Source organism: Mustela nigripes, chromosome 1 (assembly GCF_022355385.1).
Source record: "Mustela nigripes isolate SB6536 chromosome 1, MUSNIG.SB6536, whole genome shotgun sequence".
NCBI lineage: Eukaryota > Metazoa > Chordata > Mammalia > Carnivora > Mustelidae > Mustela > Mustela nigripes.
The window spans coordinates 91320610-91340408 of record NC_081557.1 but is presented as its reverse complement, the minus strand read 5'-3'; the positions used below and the strand labels follow the sequence as shown (position 1 = coordinate 91340408).

General features: G+C 51.6%; 1 protein-coding gene across 2 annotated transcripts; it reads left to right on the top strand.

Annotated features, from left to right (window-relative positions):
• The first annotated feature begins 6340 nt into the window (after positions 1-6340).
• IL10RA (interleukin 10 receptor subunit alpha) lies at positions 6341-18671 on the top strand. 2 transcript variants are annotated; one of them, XM_059416389.1, is made up of 7 exons: positions 6341-6542; positions 8558-8678; positions 9244-9428; positions 10325-10476; positions 11126-11276; positions 12632-12753; positions 16009-18671. In XM_059416389.1, the coding sequence occupies exons 1-7, from the start codon at positions 6476-6478 to the stop codon at positions 16915-16917; spliced, it is 1707 nt and encodes a 568-aa protein (XP_059272372.1). In that variant the 5' UTR covers positions 6341-6475; the 3' UTR covers positions 16918-18671. The 2 variants fall into 2 exon arrangements, with proteins under 2 accessions (XP_059272372.1, XP_059272368.1); XM_059416385.1 differs by having other exon boundaries at positions 6342-6542; positions 10325-10494.
• The last annotated feature ends 1128 nt before the right edge of the window (positions 18672-19799 follow it).

The following is a 19799-nucleotide window of genomic DNA, read 5'->3' as shown; positions in this document are numbered from 1 at the left end:
GACAGTATCTTTTCCATCTTTGTACCACACACTTAGCACAGTGGCTGACACATAGCCAGTACTCGAGGGATATTAGCAGATTTGAGCTGTTGACCCAAGAGGAAAAAGGGCCTTGAGGAAGATGTGGTAATTATGGACTCTCTCTCATCCAGGTAGGACATCAGCGGAGCTGAGTTACTGACTTGGGATTTAAAGTTTTTTTTTTTTTTTTAAAGATTTTATATATTTATTTGACAGAGAGAGAGAGAGCACAAGCAGGGGGAGCAGAAGAGGGAGAAGCAGTTCCCCCACTGAGCAGGGAGCCCGACGTAGGGCTCAATCCCAAAACCCTGGGATCATGACCCAAGCTGAAGGCAGATGCTTAACTGACTGAGCCACCCAGGCGCCCCTGACTTTGGCTTTAATATGCGGTATCCAGAATTGGCCCAGGGAGGAGAAGGGAAAGAATGAAGTCCTGAGCTCAAGAACACGGTGTAACAGAAAGAGGCTACTGGATTAAGAGCCAGAAGAAGGATCTCCTTCGGCAGCTGGACGGGGAGCATCCCCAGGGAGCAGTGGGTAGGTAACCATCCAGAACTCGCATGGAAACCCTTCTGCTAATTTATAAATGTGGACACAAGTAGTGACCACTGATAAGACTGTCATGAACCTCAGAGCATCTGTTTACTCCAGCTTTCTAAAATTAGGGTTAGAATTTCTACAGATTTATAGCAGTAAACATGAGTTTCCCCTTTGGAACTCCATACTGCCCATCGAAGTGTCAATAAAAATGGTATCGACTTCTGAACATCTGTTACTTAATCAAAGGATTCTCATGTATTAAAAATTGATTTACCAGGGCGCCTGGGTGGCTCAGTGGGTTAAAGCCTCTCCCTTCAGCTCGGGTCATGATCCCAGGGTCCTGGGATCGAGCCCCACATCGGGCTCTCTGCACCACGGGGAGCCTGCTTCCTCCTCCCTCCCTGCCTGCCTCTCTGCCTACTTGTGATCTCTGTCTGTCAAATAAATAAATTTTTTTAAAAAATTGATTTACCAAAGTTCTACAAAGCATTAAAAAATTACTGCACCATACACAAGGACTTAAAGAACTGCAGGCAAAAAGCCAGTTTTCCCCTCTTGGGTCCCGGGAATTTCCCACGTGGGTTCCTTGGGCGTCCTGGCAGCTGGGGCTGGGGCGGGACGAAAGGGCCGAGTAGCGGAGGCAGGGAGGATGCTGGCAGCTGGACGCCCAAGGGCCCAGCAGGACCTCACGGCATCAGTTGCCCACCGTTGGCTTACGAAATATAGTTTGGAAGAAGGTGTAAAGAGCATGAGCTCGCTTGTTCTTATGTCCTCAAAGGTCAGATGGCCACAGCATGAATCTGAGGGTGAGGTGTGAATCTGCCATTGTCAAAACGAGTTCTTCCTCTCTGACTTTCCTTTTCTCATAAATTATAAGAACTTCAACTCCACCCTAGGAATGGAGCTTCCCTCTTCTGTGACCCTCTCCCACACGTGTGTCCCTGACCGCAAGACACACGTGCACACTCAGCACTCAGTCTCTCCGGCTAACCTCCAGTTACTGTTTCCTGACTTGTCACGAACTCTGTTTCCTGGGACAGAAGCAGGAGGGTGGATGAATTGACCTCCACGCAAGGACTCCAGGATTCTATGGGAGCATCAGAATCTCGAGTCCAGGATTCTACGGGAGCATCAGAATCTCAAGAAGGAACAGGTTTGGGGTTGTGAGCTGGTCAAGGTGTGCTCGGGCTGCAGTGAACGCACAGGACACCCGATCCAAAAAAAATTAATAACAAGGGTACCAATATCCTGCATAGGTATTATACGTTGGAGTTGATGGAACACTTTCTATCTGAGCTGGTCCTTCTGATATGCTGTCAAGAGTTATTTATGACAAGTTTAAATCCCCTGAAAGCCCATGAACCTGACAAGACAGTGACTAATTTTTGCACCCCACGGTGCTTAGGGTGCTTAGTCGAGGGTACTTAACAAACACTTGCTTACATTATTCCCATCGGCCGCTCTGTGAAGAGGTGTCATCCTCATTTCACAGCTAAGAAACCTGAGACCCGAAACCCAGTCTCAGATGACAACGGACAGCTGGGACTTTGAGCCCCTGGCGTAGGTCTTCCCAGCCAGCACTGGCTGCCAGTGGAGGTCAGCCTTCACATACTCAAAACTGTAAACTGAGGTTTGCCAGAGTGGCGGTGGGCAGGGAGACGTGTGAAGGAGAGCACTGGTGGGGCACAGCGGGTGTTGCAGGGAAGGGATGAATCACTGAATCCTACACCTGAAACTAATATTACACTGTATGCTAACTAACTTGAACTTAAAGAAAAACTTGGAGGAAAAACAAGTAAAACAAATACTTAAAACTACCTATAATAAAAGAGATGACAGGCAGTTTCTACAACACAAGCAGTGATTAAGATTTGTCTTTGAATGGGAGCCTCCCTCTGCCCTAGGTGGACCTTCTTAGTCATGTCGAATTAAAGTAAGTGCGTGTCCCTCATCTTGGGCAAAGCCTTGGACATTCCTACTGCTCCAACTCTGCTGATTCAAGGGAATTAGCAGGGGAGGCTCCTCACCGGGAAGATCAGAATTTCTTCCTCTTTCCTCTAGGCTGATGGGCAAGACACCCTCCCATAGTCTTCAGAGTGCCACAAGTTTGCTGCCATGAAAGGTCAGGCAAAGAGAGGTGACTCTAGAGACCAGGGTTTTGATTCTGCCATTAACTAGCAAATCTCACCTCAGCTGCTCACCTCTATGCGCTGAGTTTCCTCTTCTATTTCGGATGCAAATCTGCCATGCTGCCCTCCTGTCCCAAATCCTTCAGGGATGCCTATCACCCACCCAGCTGAAATTCAAACAACTCCCCCTTCCCATCTGCGTCACTCTCTAAACCTATGAGAGGGGTCCTTCAGAGAAGGGGGCTCTGTCCCTTCTGAACTCTTTTAGGTCAGGCAGACAAGGAAGGGAGGTGGACATTAATTGGGTTCTGTAGTCAACAGCCAGAAGGTTCTTCCTGGAGCTGGGGATGGCCTCTGGTGGCCCCCTAAGCTTCCTTCCACAGTTCTCCTTGATCCAATGACTGCCAAGTGTCCTCAGGTTGTCTCCTTCTCTCTGTCTCCTTCTCAGGGTCGGTTCCGTCTAGGGCTCTTTCTCCATTATGTGTAGCTCTGACACAGCGATCACAAGGCCTGGAACTTCCCCAATCATCAGTTCAGGGACCGAAACTACAAGTGTGCCTGTTACCACAATTGAGCATGGACTTCCTACCCTCCCAGATGTCCACCCTACCCGCCCCTCCTCCCCACCCAGCAATGCCTGTTTAGAAGATCATCCTGAGGACCAAGATGAAGTAAAGCGAAAATGAGACAATGCAACTATCCAGAGCTCAAAATATGCCCTAAAAATTTCCCAGTGTGGCCATGGGGACAAAGCTGTCTACCAGCTCCACCCACAAGTTCCCTGGGGTCCACCATATTCCTTCCACCCACAACACTCAGCCCTGAGCTGTTCTCCCCCCCCCCCCCCCCCCTCAATTCACTACACATTTGTCTTTTCCAAGAGCTCTCCCAAGATGGGAAAGGGCATTGTTTATAGGGTAGTGAAGGCAGGAGTTCTGGAGCTGGAGATCTGGACTTTAATCTTAGCTCTGTTACTCACCAGCTGAGTAAGGCAGACAAGCGACTTGGTCTCTGACCTCACTACTCCATCTGTAAAATGCTGGTAATGAAGCCACTCTCGTGGTGGTGGTAATCCTTATTACCCTCAATGTTGGGACACCTGGGTGGCTCTGTCAGTTGAGTGCCTGCCTGCGCTCGGCTCGGGTCATGATCCCAGGGTCCTGGGATTGAGTGCATTAGGCTCCTTGCTCAGTGGGGAGCCTGCCTCTCCCTCTGCCTGCTGCTCCCCCTGCTTGTGTGCACTCGCTCTCTCTCTCTCTCTCTGACAAATAAATAAATAAATAAAATCTTTTTTTTTTTTTTTTTTTTTAATGAGACAACGCTTGCATCAGGATACCTAGACCTAGCTGATATAACAAAACTTCCCAAATCTCAGTAACCTGATACAACAAGAGTTCACTCCTCTCTCAAATCACAGGCTCACACAGATTGGGTGTCTTTACTGAACAGCTCCCCTCCAAGAGTTAATTCGGGGACCCAGTCTCCTTCCATCCCCTTGGGAGTCCTCCACTGGACCCCCTCCACCTAGCTCACAGAATAGCAAAGACACAGCTAGAGGCCAGGCCAGGAAGTGGAGCCCATCAATTCAACTTTACATTGGTTAAAACCCAGTCATATATTTCACCTAACTGCAAGGGAAGGAGGAAATACAGTTGTTACGAATACCAGAAATCACAGAACCTTAGTGTGGACATTTTAGAACATAGAGACTACATTACTAAATACAAACCAAAGCAAATATATGAATTTGTTTTTTACAAAAGGTATGGTAAAATCGTATGTTGGACATAATTCCTGTTCTGAGGGCTTTGTATGAATTTAGAATGTAGTAGAATGTAGAATGTAGCAAGCTACATGTGGATGGCCTATATTCAAACTCGGGCTCTACCTGAGCAAAACCTTAACCTATGTCAGGCATGGTGACGTTCTCATCTTAAAAGAGGAAGACTAATTTATGCACTTGTCAAGGTTCTTCAAAGTGCCATGTTCTCCCATCTCTAAGTATATACTTCTGTCTGGAACACCTCCCTATCTGCTCTTCACCCAGCTGCCTCCTACTCATCCCTCACTATCAGCTTATATGTCACCTCCTCCAAGAAGCCTTCTCTATCTTCTACCAGTTGGGGTCGAGTGCCTGTTTCCTGTGAACCCATACTTGTCTGTACTTCCCTTCCCAGCACACTTCTCACAGCATACTAAAATCTCTCTTTACTTTTTGTCTCTAGCTAAATTGTAAATTTCTTGAGGGAAGGGACCTTGTTCTGATCACCATTGTATCCTCAGCTTTAACACAGTATCTGCCCCCAACAGAGTGTACAGAAAATCTTTGTCATATGAGTGAATTAAGAAATCGAACCCTCCTTTAAAATGGCAATGGGGAAAGACTTTTAAGCTATTATAACTCAACAACAAAAAAGGAAAGGAAAGTGTAAAGGCAAGTTCAGCAAGAAACTGCACAGTGTCCTCCTCCTTCAAAAGGTCAGTGGGAACTGAGAAGTCATCTCAAAAGGCAGCCCCACCCCTTGGGTCATGCCTGGATACCTCTGAGCAATTGGTCACACTCTTGATCTTTCAGCTGAGCAACAGAGAGTGCAAAAAACATTCTCACACATTAAAAACCCTGGAACTCTTTCTCCCAGGGGCTGAGACTGCGGTAACAAGAGTTGTCCCCTTAGGGTGGCTCCAAATGACCCTGTATCCTGTGGGCTGAGGTACACCACTCTCCACTATCCATGCAGCTAGGGCATGCCTGACCTTCACTCATCATCAGAAAGTGACGTCTTCCTAAAGTAGACCCTCAGACCCGAATAGGACCCCTTCCTCAAGGCTCGCACACACTCTGAGGCAGGTGTCACGGTGCAACCAAAGTGAAGCGGACAGAACTTGTCTCCCCAGCTCCCACATCTTCGGTGTACCTGGAGTGAAATCTCCAATGAGTCAAGTGATACCGAAGCGTGAGTAACCAACCGATGCTGGGCTACCAGGTTTTCTAAGAATGCTTTTACCCAGCGGGGGGGGGGGGGCACAAACAAACAAACAAACAAACAAAACAAACTCTAAACGTGAGATTTCAGGCAAGCAAGGGAAACCAAAAGGAGCTGAGGGAGATTGTGGGCACCCTCCAAAACTATTCAGTCAGGGAGGGGACTGCCTATTCTACCGTTGGTTTGGCTCAGAGCCCTACACCAGGTATTAGGGCAACACCAAGAGTCACACGTGGGTCCTAGCAATGTTCCTGAGCGGCTGGGACAATCTCCTTCCCCAACTCGAGCAAGCGGCCGTCTTTGGCCACAGCTCCAATCCCAACCCTATTCGTCCGGCAAAATCAGCTCTGACACCCTCACCCCACCTTCTGCATGACAGCCGGCCCTTCCGCGCAGCGCAGACCTCTTTGACTAGATCGGGGTGGGGGGGCGGGGGGGGCCGGGGCGGGGCTTGGAAACCGGGAGAGAAGCGCTGATTAGAGCCCCGCCCCAGGCCCGGGTCAGCTGGGTGATCTCCCCCCGCCCCCACCACTGCACCGCAGCCCCTGCATCCTCCCCATCCCCGGAGGTGGCCAGCGCTCCGCGGTGGGAACCCGGCCCCGACCCGCAACCGGACGCTCAGCCTCGAGAGCGAGGCGTTCCGGGGCCCCGCCCCTCTGACGTCAGCCTCGTGGGGCGTAGGCGGGACTGCCGGCAAGTCCCAGCTTTCAGAGGCAGAGCCGCGGAGCGGCGGCTGGAGGCGGGCAGCCTGGGTCCTGCTCCGGCTTCGACTCAGGCCCCGGAGGATGCGGCGTGCCCAGGATGCTGCCGCACCTGGTAGTGCTGCTGGCGGTGCTTCTCAGCCTGTGCCTCGGCTCCTGCGCGCACGGTAAGGATCGCGGCCAGCACGGCGGGGCTGGGTGCGCGTCCACACCCCACTCCGGCTCTGCGTCGCCCCTACGTTAAAGTTGTGCGTTCCGCGGAGAACCCCGTCTGGCTGTCCCTTCGGAGAGCGGGGAGGGGGTCCGTTGTCTATCAGAAGCTCCCCGGTTCCCCCAAGCCTGAGTCTCAGGCTCCCCAATGTGGAAGTGGAAGAGCAAGAAATTGGTGGGGCAGGAGTTGGATAGAGAAGTTCAGTGACACCCACCCACGCGCCCCCAGTTTATCTTCCATCCATCTCCAAGCGAGTCAGAAACTTAGTCCTGGCCTTTTGTTGTTGTAGTAGTTCAACTGGTAAGAATGCTTTCCCCTCTGGGGAATGACTTTGATCCCCCAACTGACTCCATCTTTCCCTAGCCCTCCACTTAATCTATTTCTTTCCTACACCATCCCCTCTCATCCCAGGTCTTGCCCCCTACTATCACCTGTTGCTCCATCCAATCGATCATCCCTGCTCCTTCTTTAGCCCCAGATGTACTCCCACTGCCACCTGCCTCCTCCTCCCTCCTCCTCCCCCTTAGCTCAGTCTTCCAACCCAGGCAGCTCTCCTCGAAAGTTTCTGCAAGGAAGAAGAGTAAGCCTGGAGAGGCAATGCTGGGGCAGGGAGGCGGAGGCACGGAGAGCGGCGCCAGGGAGAACAGGGATTGAAACTGTGTCTACACCAAAATACAAAGTAAAACCTGCAGTCAGCCATTCACATGATCGAGAGCTGAGTCGGCAATATGTAGCCCCAACACCGCAAAGTCCCGGTGCATTTCTCACTTTCCATCTAACGTTTTGAAATTGAAACACAGCCTTAAGGATCAAAGATACTTTAAGAAAGAAAGCAAGGGACAGGGGAGATGTACTTTCTAAGTGTGAATGATAATTCTAGAAGAAGCTGTTACTAGAGAGATGGTGAGAAGTTAGAGAACAAAGGAAGCCTGAGAGAGAGGCTGGCAGATCAAGAGATATGAAGGGATGGAGGAAAGAAGAGTAACAGACTGGCTAATGGCCTTGGCCTACCTCATTGCACTTGATTGGCAAGACTCTTAGAGTAGGTGTATTTATTACATTCTTACAAATGAGAGGTTCAGTGAGGTTAAGTAATTTGCCCAAGTCACACTAGCAGATGTTAGAGGCTCCTGAAGTTGGGGTGCCCCATGGTGAATAGGGGGCCGGGGGGGGCAGGAGATGGAGTTAGACAGTGGTATTTAGTATCTTACCACAGAGCCAAGGGTGCTGACTCTGTGTGGAAATGTGATCAGCACAGTCTAGAATCAGACCTGCTTCATTCTGTCTGTCCTCACTCAGCCTATAGCACTTCTAGATAAAGGGGAATGGAGCAAGCATTCAGCTTGGGGTTGCCCAAGACATCTGTGAAGAGAAACAGGCAGATGCCAACAAGCAGGATATCTGTGTATCCCCAAGAACTCCAGAGAGGAGGCCCTGGGCTGGAGCCAGGGCTGCGGTCAGGGTGGCGACCAAGGCTGGGGATGGGGGCCAGCCTTGGGATGAGGCTGGAGCAACCACAGGGACTAGCTCATCTGAGATGAGACTCATAGTAGACAGACATACCTCAGCCCATGCCTTCTCTCTGGAGATACATCAGACTCAGATTGGCTCTTCTTAGCCACCACCTCTGCTTCTGATCACAGACAGCGATCTATGGATACAACACTAGCTCTGCAATCAGACACATGTGGATTCACCCTGCCCCTTATTAGCTCCACTGGCCTTGGGCAACTCACTCAAGCTTTTTGAGCCTCCATTTCTTCTCCGGTAAAGCTGGGGTCATAACTGCCTATCTTGTAGGGCTGGTTGTGAGAATTAACTGAAATAACATATGTAAAGTACTTAGTAGAGAGCCCAGAGTAAAGTAGTCAATAAATGGAAGCTGGTAGTATGATGGCCACCATCACCATCGTCATTGTCATCGCTGGGGGTAGGCTCTGCAAGCTCTGATACTGACACTTTTCTCGCCAGGGACAGAACTGCCTAGGCCGCCATCTGTGTGGTTTGAAGCAGAATTTTTCTCCCATGTCCTCCACTGGACTCCCATCCCGAAACCGTCAAACAGCACCTACTATGAAGTAGAACTTCTGAGGTATGGAAAGGGGAGGATGGAGAAAGGAGGGAGGTGGGTGTGGGGGGACGCACCCATCCCCTTCCACTTCCCTAGCATGGGAAGACATATCTGTCTCGTTATTGAAGTGACACCAGGAAGGATCCTGGCATATATCTATCGGTTGACAAGGACTGATGTATGTGTTGAGCAGTGTGCTGAGAGCTCTGGCATAAGAAAGCAAAAGTATTTCTTTTACCCTCAAGTTTTTCCCATTTGATGGAAAAAATAGGAATTGCATCCATAATATAATTGGAAAACAAGGAAACCCTAAGGGACTGCAAATGTAATTGGGAGAAAGCCTGAAAAATCAGGCTGTACTGCAGTGGGTAGGAGGTCTTCCTGGAGGAGTTGGGAGATGTTAGATATTCCAGTCTAAGAGAAGTTGGTACGAGGTCCCAGAACCAAGAGAGATCCTCTTGCAGATGCCCAGGACCAGAGAAAATACTTCATGGGAGCTCACTCCCTGGGCCCCTTGCTTTCCTCTTAAAAGAGGTAGGTGTGAACACAACTTTCTCTACCAGTGCCCTGCCTCGTCTCTCCCCAGGTACGGGCAAGAACTCTGGAAGTCCATCCCCAGCTGTAGCCAGACCCAAGTGTCGTTTTGTGACCTCACTATGGTGACCCTGGACCTGTACCACAACAATGGCTACCGAGCCAAAGTCCGCACAGTAGATGGAAAACAGTACTCCAACTGGACCTACACCAACACCCGCTTCTCTGTGGATGAAGGTGCTTTTCCTCCCATGCACCTAGAAGATGGCTTTGGGGGTTCCTTCCTGCCAGAAACTCTGATCTAGAATGTGGCTCTGTTCCCGTAGCTCACCATCCAGCCAGGCTTCCCGGCCAAGGACCTAGTTTGCCCAAATGACTAGTCAGGACTTTTGAGAAGATTTAGATGAAAATAGCCAAGTGGTTCAAGATTTAAAAGGAACTGGAGTTGTTTATCCTACAGAAGAGAAGTCTTGGGGTGAATTGGAGGAGCTAAGTCACAAAGGCCAGACCTGTGTACTTACAGGGTTCTGGAAGAGGAAGTGAATCCCTAAGCACTCAGCACAAGGCAGAAAACAGTGGACAGAACTGGATCCAGTCCTCAGTCCCTTAAGGCCGAACTCCCAGGAATCAGGTTGGGAGGCTTTGAAGCAGGGAGATGTTACTAAAGAAGGTTTGGGGGTCTCTCTCAGCAGACATAAGAGAAAAGGGTTAGCCCTAGACTTGATGGGATTTTTCCATTTTACAAATTGGAATTGACCATGTTCTATATGTGTGTGTGGAGAGCCCGCTCTGCAAAATTCAGAGTCACAAGCAATGGTTTTCAAGGTCTTTGGCTCCCAAGCGCCTGCCCACAGGCCAGTGCCAGCTGGCTACAGAAACATTACCTAAGGAATGTGTTTCAAAATCAATGTATCCAGGGCCCAGCTTCAAAAATTCAAGTTCACTATGTCTTGAATGGACCCAGGGCATCTATATTTATAAGGTTCTCCCCAGGGAGTCCTTATATGCTGCCAGGCTGGAAAATGGTGGCCCAGGTTTTACGGTCGGTAAAGCCTGACTCTAGAGGCCAGGCATGGGTGGGACACCCCAGCCCTCCCCAGCTTGCAGGCCTCATCATTTTGCTTCCCCACCAGTGACTCTGACGGTTGGCAGTGTGAAGCTAGAGGTGCACAACAGTGTCATCCTCGGGAAGATCCAGCCCCCCAGGCCTAGGACAGCCCCTGCGGACGACACCTATGAAAGCATCTTCCCACACTTCCGCGAATATGAGATTCAGATCCGCAAGGTGCCGGGGAACTATACGGTACAGGCCTCCCTAGGGCCACAGGATAGCTGTATTTGTAATGCAGTGGACTCCCTGGGTCTCCCTGTCACCAGGGCTGGCAGCACCTTTTGTGCACCCCTGGGGAACTTGGCTGGCAGAGTAGGGAGGGAAGGCATGGGGCGGGGGGGGGGGGGGGGGGATGCTGAGATGACCTCAGCTCTTGCATAGGCAGCAGGGAAAACATTGCCCATGAGTATCAGGCACCACACGACATTTAATAGCTATTATTCCTGATGCCCTCACAGGTGGATATTTTATTCCATTTTATAAATGGGGAAATGAGGTGCCAAGAGTTTACATAATTGCCACGGACACCCCCCCTAAGTAGGGGATCTGGAATCTGCCAGAATCATCCTCTTCCCACCATCTGATTCCAGCCCCTTCTAGGAAGGTCCTTGGCATCTATGAAATGGTCCTTTTCTCTTTTGGTACAAACTCAGTCATGTTAATCAGAGATCCTGAGCTGTGTTGATAAGAGCGGGTTGGTCATTTCAGGGAAAGGACACTGAAGGGGGTGTCCTGGAGCATCTCTGACAGATCCCTTGCTCTCAGCTACCATGGCCCATGAATCAAGGGTATTTTGTTTTTTGCTATGTTGTTTTTGTTTCAGTTCACAGAGGTGAAGGTGAAACATGAAAACTTCAGCTTCTTACCTCCTGGAGAACTGGGAGAGTTCTGTGTCAAGGTGAAGCCATCTCTGAGCTCCCGACTGAACAAGGGACTATGGTCCAAGGAGGAGTGCATCGTGCTCACCCGGCAGTGTGAGTCTCTGGTTGGGGCTGCTCTCTGGGGCAGGGAGGGGAGGCAGAAAGGGCCTCAAATGATCTTAAAAGCATCAGTTGAGGGCCACCCATGCCAGGGGCAATCTCCTGCACAACCTATGAGAAAGCGCCTACTGTCCCCATTTCAGAGATGTGAGAACTGAGGCTCCATGGGTCCAAACAACTTTCTAGAGCATGGCAGCAGAGCCAGGTCTCCTGATTCTGCTGGAGATGGTGTGCTTCCCAAGAACCCCCCACCCCCACCCTCATGTCCAGACCTGCTCTGTCAGCTGTAGTAGTTCCTGTTTGTCACATCCCTCTGCTGTCCTTTCTTGAGGCTGGGCACAGATAGCCTTCTCCTTATCCCCCCTAATCACTGGAACTGAGCTGACCCCTGCCAGAGGTGCTAAAGCCAGGCTCTCCACAGGTGCTGTGACAGGGGAGGGGGAGGGACAGGGGAGGGGAGAGGACCTGGGGTGTGAAAGCCATGGTCCTGTCCCTGAAGATCTTACAGTCTGGCTGGGGAGACAGGGCATGCCCAGAGGAAGCTGTAAATAGCAACTCAAGGAAGCACATGCCTGACCAGTCATGCCAGGCCAGTGTGGGCAAGGTCCAGCAAAGACCAGAGTGACTCCCTGTATTTTTACCATGCATTTCAAGTCACGAAGAAAACTCACACAAGTTCATTGTCATTTAGCCTCACTCTCACATAAGTGGAGTTAAGGCATCATCCCTGTGTCAGGCAGCCTTAACTTTTTTAACATTCACTCACTGGTAGAAGAAAAAGTTTTGTGTCTAGGTCTGGCTTCAGATCTCATCTTTACCACTTACGTGGTAAGTGACCTTGAGTAAGTGACTTAAACTCTCTGGGTCCCAGATCCTATTCTGTATGGGGATGATAACAGTATTCACTTCCTAAGGTTGTTATAGGGATCAGGTGACATAAGTTAAGCGAGGTGATGGATGATCAGTGCTGTGTACTTCACTATTGTGTGGTAGGCACTATTACCGCTCCCATTTTATAGATGGGAAAACTGAGGCTCAGAGAGGCTGAGTCAGTGGTGGAGCTGGGATTGGAGTCAGGCCTCCGTTCTTACCTGCTGTACCATCCCGCCCCCACCCCAACCCATTCCACATGCTGTGGTGTGAACCGTGTGTGGGGCTAGAAGCACAGTGTGTCTAGTGAGGAAATCCCTTCAGAACAGAGCTTGGAAGTCCAGGCAGGGATTTCCAAGGATCCAGAAGCATCTGGTTGTGGCCTAGGAGAGATCATCTGGGCCATGGACGAGTGGCTCCTGAGAGTAGTCATGGACTCCCAGGAGCCAGGCCACAAACACATCCCTCTGGGCCTGCAGATTTCACTGCGACCAACCTCAGCATCTTCTTCACCTTCGTCCCGCTGCTGTGCGGAACCCTGGCCTACTGCCTGGCCCTCCATCTGTACGTGCGGCGCCGGAGGAAGCTGCCCACTGTCCTGGTGAGTCTCGCGGCGGCCGCAGGCCCATCCCTCTTAGCCAATCCCTCCTAGCCATGTCAGGAGTCCAGCAGACAGGGGGGCTCCCTCCCAGATAATCCCTTCCCTCAGCCCTGGCAGTACAGGAGGGTCCTTGCCCCTTCAGCAAGGACCATGGGGACAGAGGGAAGGCTTAAACGCAAAGCCCAGTGCTAAGAACACTGCCTTCTAAGAGGCCCCCAACAAGGCACATACTGAGTAGTCCCAACACCCTACATGTCATTTTGTAATTATTTACTAGCAACAGGCCATGGGCCCACCCCTTTGCATTCCTACCTCTGAGGCAGGTGAGGTTATTAGCCTCATTTTGCAAGGAAGGAAACGGAGGCATGGAGCGATTATTACAGACACGGGGGCCATAGTCAGGAAAACTCAGGAAGAGCCCATTCTTTCCCACCCCTACCAGCTGATGAGGATTTGCGCACCAGAAGAGGAAGAACACAGGACTGGAAGTCCAGCCCTGGGCTGCTGCAAGTGGCAGAAAGCGGAGTGGGGGGGTACTGCCTAGGAGCTGGGGTCGTGGAGGTGGCCAGGCTCTCCGCTCCCCTCCCAGAGCACTTCCTCTTGCCACACAGTGCCTGCAGCTGCTGCACTTGGGCTAAGCCAACCCCCAGAATTCAGCTCGCAGCATGCAGCAGCAGTTCCAAACCTCCACCTGTCCCGACTGGGACTCAAGTCGCCCCAAAGGCTGCCGCCTCATCCCTACAAGGGGCATCACTGTGAGGGCCACAGGCTCTGCTGGGAAGGACCGGCTCCATCAGGGAGGCAGGGGGCCCCAGGAAAGGCCACAGCTGGGAGGGCACTCCCCCCTCCGAGGGTTCCCAGGATTTCTAGGAAAAATAAGGAGACAAAGACCCTCTGGAATTATGTTGAGTAAGAACTCTGAGAAGTGGGAATGCGGGCCTAATTAGGGTCTTTATCCAGGCAGCAAAGACTATGTTCCTAGCTCCAGTGCCCATCCAGAGTGGTAGGATGAGGAGCCTGGGAACAGGCAGCCCCTACAGCCTTACAGGATTAAAATGTGCCTAACTGAAGTATGTAATTCATTGTCTCTTCTCTGTGCTCCCGGGAGATTCGGATCCACAGACATGGATGCACCGGGCCATGCATCAGCTTAAAAGCGCCCTGAGTCTGTTCTATATGCAAGGCCTGGAGTCGGTACATGGCCTGCCCTCAGGGAGGGATGAGAAAGCAAAGGGGTGGGGGAGGGGTGGTCCTGGCAACTGGAGCAGGGATTCCTCGCTGGGCAGCTGGAAGAGCATCTAGGATGAGATCATTGAAGTAAGCACCAAGGACAGGCCAGATGTGGTCCAGGAAGAAGCTGATTCTTTTACAGCCCAGTAGGGCAGCCAGCATGGAGTCTATTACTTCTAATGCAAGCCCGGGAAAGAGGCACAGGTACAAAATGCCAAAGGAGACCAGCCTCTGGGTGTTTGTCCCTCTGTGCCATTTGGATCACAGAAGTGAGCTCTCCTGGAGAATGTTTTCCTCCTCAAGACAAACGCAGCCCAGCTGCCTTCATCTAGCACTGGCCGTCATTGCTAACTTCATGAACAACTTCGAGTGCACAGAGTACTTTAACACTCATATGCTTATTCCCAGCCATGAGCTGTTTGGATCTGATCTTTGGCCAGACAGGGAATTCAGATCAGGACAGTGGACTACAGGTTTGCTCTTTGCAGCTGTGACCTTGTGTGAGTCATCTCATGTCTCTGAGGTTCGAATATCTCCTTAGAGGTTGAAGAGTTAAATTCAGTTCACCCAATACTGACCGAGTGCTTTCTCTGCACCAGGCACTATTCTAAGCACTTGCTTAACTACAACATGAGGAGGCAGGTACTGTCACTATTTCTGTTTTATAGGTGAGGAACTAAAGCACAGACAGGGCAAATAATTCAGCCAAGGCAACACAGTTGATGCAAGACAGAGCTGGGATTTGAACCATGCAGTCTGATATCCTTAATCATCAACCTGTGTGATGTTCATAGGAACTCAACCAATAAGAGTTGCATTTGAGTCCAAACTTACAAAGGGAATGAGGATAGGTGTGTCCCAGTGAGTTAGTAAGTCAGTCAACAAACCTTATGAGAGCCAGCTTAGTTTAAGCTCCAGGAACAGAGTGGCCAACAAAACCAGACATCTCCTTTCCTCCAAGAGCTTATATTCTGCTGTGTGTGAGGGGGAAATGTAGCTAGATAGCAGGTTGTGATGGGAGACCAAAAATAAATTTTAAAAGAATTTCAGGAGCCAAGTGCTAGGAAGAAGTAAACTAGGTGAATGTTGAGCATGTCGGAGCACTGCTTTAGCCAGGATCATCAGGATGACCTCTCTGGAGAGGAACATCTGAGCTGAGACTGAACTGATAGGACAACGCAGCCAGAAAGTGCCAAAAGAAGAGTTCCTGCCACAGGGCATAGCATGTGCAAAGGCCCTGAGAGCACTGAGCTGAGGCATTCCAGAGCAGAGAGAACCCCAGTGTGGCTGAGATGGAACAGCAAGGGGGAGAGGGATTAAGTGACTTTCCCTGGGGCTCCGGGCAGGTTGTGAGGAACAGGTCCTCCCCCACTGCTAATTCTGTGCTCATTACATTGCCCCGTGTGGCAGCCACCCCATCTTTGTGCAAGTCACAACTTGGTGGGTGGAGAACTTAATTTGGTGTCTCACATCCAGCATTTTAAAAAAGGAAATGGACAAGTGAGGGTAATAGAGGAGATGGGATAGGACAGGGTAGGATAGACTAGAACAGGAGTAGAACAGAAAGAGAGTAGTAGTTTAAGTCACAGTACCCAGGTAGTAATGAGAAGTATTTTGTGAAACTGCTTTCAGTTTGTGGGTTATCTATAAACGGGCTATTATGTAACACATTTCTTATTTGGGATCCTAGCAAAAAAAAAAAAAAAAAAAAAGTTTGAAACACACTTCTAAATCTATCTAGAGGAGTCTGGCTTGCTCTCAGGTTTGGAAAGGACTGCTGCTGGGGCTGAGAACATTCTCCGTTCCCGGGCCGGCTCCCATTCTGCTTGCCATTCCACCTGGGCTGCAAGCACACAGTCCTGAGCCAGACTGAAAATCACACTGGGAGGAAAGGTCGATTCTGAAGTGAAATAAAAAGTGCAAGTGGCTCCATGGGCCTCTCGGTTAGAGCAGAACCTTCTCAAGCCCGCCTCCTGGCCCCTGGAGTGGGTTCCCACAGGTAACCCTTGCTTCTCTCCTGTCCAGGTCTTTGAGAAGCCCCAGCCCTCCAGTTTCATCAGCCGGCTTCCCTACCCCGAGCCTCAGGACACCATCAATCCCCTGGACGAGGAGGCCTTCCCCAAAGTGTCCCCAGAACTGAAAAACTCGGAACTGCACGGCAGCACGGACAGTGGCTTTGGCAGTGGCAAGCCATCCCTGCAGAATGAAGAACCCCAGTTCCTCCTCCCTTCCTCCCACCTCCAAGATGGAGGGACCGTAGGCAAGGGGGCGATCCCAGAGCTGGAGGGCAGCAGCAGCGGCAGCAGCAGCAGCACAGACAGCGGGATCTGCTTGCAGGAGCCCAGCCTGAGTCCTGGCACTGGCCCCAGATGGGAGCGGCAGGTGGGGGACAGCAGCAAGAGCCAAGATGACAGTGGCATTGGCCTAGTCCAGAACTCTGAGGGGCAGCCTGGGGGTGGGCATGGTGGCTCCAACAATCCCCTTGGGCCTGAGGGGCCTGGAGAAGAAGACCCAGCCTCAGTGGCTTTCCGGGGCTATCTGAAGCAGACCAGATGCACAGAGGAGAAAGCAGCCAAGACAGGCTGCCTGGAGGAAGAGTCCTCCTTGACAGACAGCCTTGGCCCCAGGCTTAGGACATGCCTGGATGCCGAGGCAGGCTGGCCTCCACCAGTGCTGGCCAAGGGCTATTTGAAACAGGACCCAGGAATGACTGTCACTCCCTCAGGGACCTCAACCGGACAGTGGGACCAGCCAACTGAGCAGTGGTCCCTCCTGAGCATGACCAGCTGTGCTGACCTAGGAGCATCTGACTGGACCTTGGCCCATGATCTTGCCCATCCAGATAGTGTGGCAGCCCCAGTTGGTCTCCTGGGCAGCTTTGACTCAAACCTGGTCACCCTGCCACTGATCTCCAGCCTCCACTCCAGTGAGTGACTCAGGCTAAGGGACTGCTTTCGATTTCAGCTGAGGGCCCCTGAGGGGCAGATGCATGAGGCCAATGTGGGCACTCTTCTGCAAGCCCGGGGTGGGGGGACCAGCGCTCGCCAGGCCCAGTAGGGCTGGCTAAAGGGCCCAGGGCAGAGAGAGAGTCTCTTGCTAAACTCCTGCAGACTGTAGGGGTGGCGCTGGCCCATGCTGCAGGAGGGCTCCAAAGACTGTGGCAGAGCCTGGAAGGGCAGGGCGGAAATCTCCCCACTCCTTGGTGCTCTTCCTGCGCTGTGACAGAGTATTTGCTGAAGGGAGTCAGTGACAGAGTATTTGCTGAAGGGAGTCATAGGGTTTTCTGGAACTGTGGGGAGATCCAAGCTGAAGTCAGTTCGGACTCAAGCCTCGCCTCCAGAACAGCCAAGGGCCAGGGCTGGAATGGTGGGCGCTTCCCTGCAGGGGTCATTTCTAGGAGGACAAAGAAGGAGCAGACCAAGTTTGATCTCTGGATGGTCTGAGCTGGTCAGCCTGGGATGATCACATGGAGAAGCTTCCCAGCTGGCAGCCCCCCCAGGCAGGGGGCTTGTCATGGAAGATCTTAGGATGTGTCCAGTGGGTCAGTCAGTCGGCCAGCCCCAATTATGGAGCCACCGGGGAGGAGGGGATGAAGCCCCCAAGGCCAAGCCACTTACTCCCTTCACCCTAATGCCGCCACCATCCTGCTGACGGTACCAGAGAAATCATGGCTCTTTGTATTGGGCAAAACTCAGCCCTTCAGGTGGTCTTGGTGTGGGCACCAGCTCGCCTGGCCCAGAGGGTCAGGGTTGGGACCTGCGCTTGCGTTTACTGCTAGCATTGAGCTACAGACCCACAGGACACAGCACTGGGCTCCGACCCCTGCTCTTTCAGCATCCAGCTGATAACGCATGTGGAATAATGACTCAGTGTCCAGTGGGCCCTCCATGCTGGATGGTAACCAAGCTGGCGTCAGGCCTGACGTATCCAGCCTGGTGTGACCCCGGGCTGGGAGGAAGTGGACTGCAGAACCCGTATGTGCACACAACGGCTTTTTCACATGCTGGGGGTTAACAGATTTAGCAGAAGTCCACGCTAAGAGGACCACCTGGCCCTGGGCCCGTGAAGGGGACAGGTATGGGCTCTGCCTCCCCACAGTCCAGGTTGGGTTCTACCTTCAAAGCCAGTTTACAGTGCCTGGGCAAGAAAGCTTGGTGGGGAGCGAATGACAGGCCTGGGGTTTGCCTGCCCCCACAACCCGGGTCACCCCTCAGCCCTGCACTTTTCTGTGGCATTCTGAGAAGGGACACTAGCTCAGAGAATCCACCAAGACACACCCCCGACTCCCCCACCACGTCATACCCGGAGGCTCTGATGTGCCCCTCTGATACCTGAACTCCCTCTCGAAACTTGAGCTGGAGGGAGAGTTCCTCAGGGTTCTCTTGAAAGGTTTATTTATTTATTTTGTTCACGTATTTATTGAAGCAGCAGCATGGTCCAGTGCAAGGATTCTGGATATCTCAAGAACCTGGAGGTTCTTGTTCTGACTCCATGGTTTCCAGCATCTCCTCATCTGTAAACTGAAGGGCCTCAGTTTCTTTATCTGTAAAACTAGAAAGCCACACCTGATGTGTGCAATGGACACGGGTGCGGGGTCACCAAGGTGGTGGGTGTGAATGTGCCTTGCATGACAGGCTCTGTAAATCAGCCATGTATGTTTTTTACTTCAATAAATTGTCAGGACCTCAGGAATCCTGTGAAACCAGTCAACTTTCTGATGACACGGTGGCTGGTGGAAGCCTCAAATTGTTGATAACTGGGGTTGATAACGAGTTAGATGTGTCATGTCGCTTTAGCAGCAGCAAAGACTCAGCTCCAGTCAGAATGACACAGGTAGGCGTCCTCACACTAACCTGAAGTATGGAAGGGAATGAAAGTTTCTTTCTGAAGGTTGAAAAGTAAATGCAGAACATAGTGTTTTGAGTGTGGCATCTGACCTGTTGGAAAAGAGATCAGACCTGCCTGGAGCCTCACCACCTGCTCCCCTCGACGTGGAGGGGTGTCACGGGGTGCTTCTCATAAGTGCGGAAGCCATCTGCATTTGCTTCTGAGAGAAAGCCTGCTCCTTCCACGAAAAGCCACACGTGGGTTTGAGTCTCTCCCCAAGCTCAGCCTTCTGAATGAAGCACACTCAGGGCCCCAGCCAGAGTCTCCAATGCACTTTGCCCTTTGTCCCATCCTGGATCCTCAAGGAGGTGAATGGGGACACCTCACCCCTGTTCCTCTGTCACCTCTGACAGCACTTCTTGCCGTGTTGCGCTGAGGAGATACAGTTCTGGGAAGTGCCAATCCTGGCATTACCAGAGATCTTGGCTAATACCACACCATTTGGAAATGCTCAGACGTTTGCCATGGAGGCCTCCTGCCCTGTCCTGTTGGTAAGAGCTTTCGGGTCTCCTGGCATCGGGTGTGGCAGATGGCCTCTGGCCCCAGGAAGAGGCCCATGAGGCATGTTGGATGGAGAGCAACAGAGAGGTGAATACGAAGATGGAGAGAATAAGAGGAATCAGCAACCAGTTGGGCAGGAAGAGACCAAGCGCAGAGCAGCTGGAAGAACCAAGTCCAAGGATGTGGGCTCTGCTGCAGGCCTTGCCGGCTTTCCTCGGGAAGCATGAACAGGAGTTCCCACTGGGTCTCCTGCCCAGCCCAGCCGATGCTTGTGGGGGAAACGGAGTCCTTCCTGCAGCTGGTGCTGAGACACTCATAGGCTTCTCCAGAATTGGATTCAAGACCCTCACAGAAGGCCATTTGTTCTTAAACTGAGTAAGCTCCTTCGAGGGCTTTTCCAGGCTGAGGAATGTGTGATTCTGGGTTTC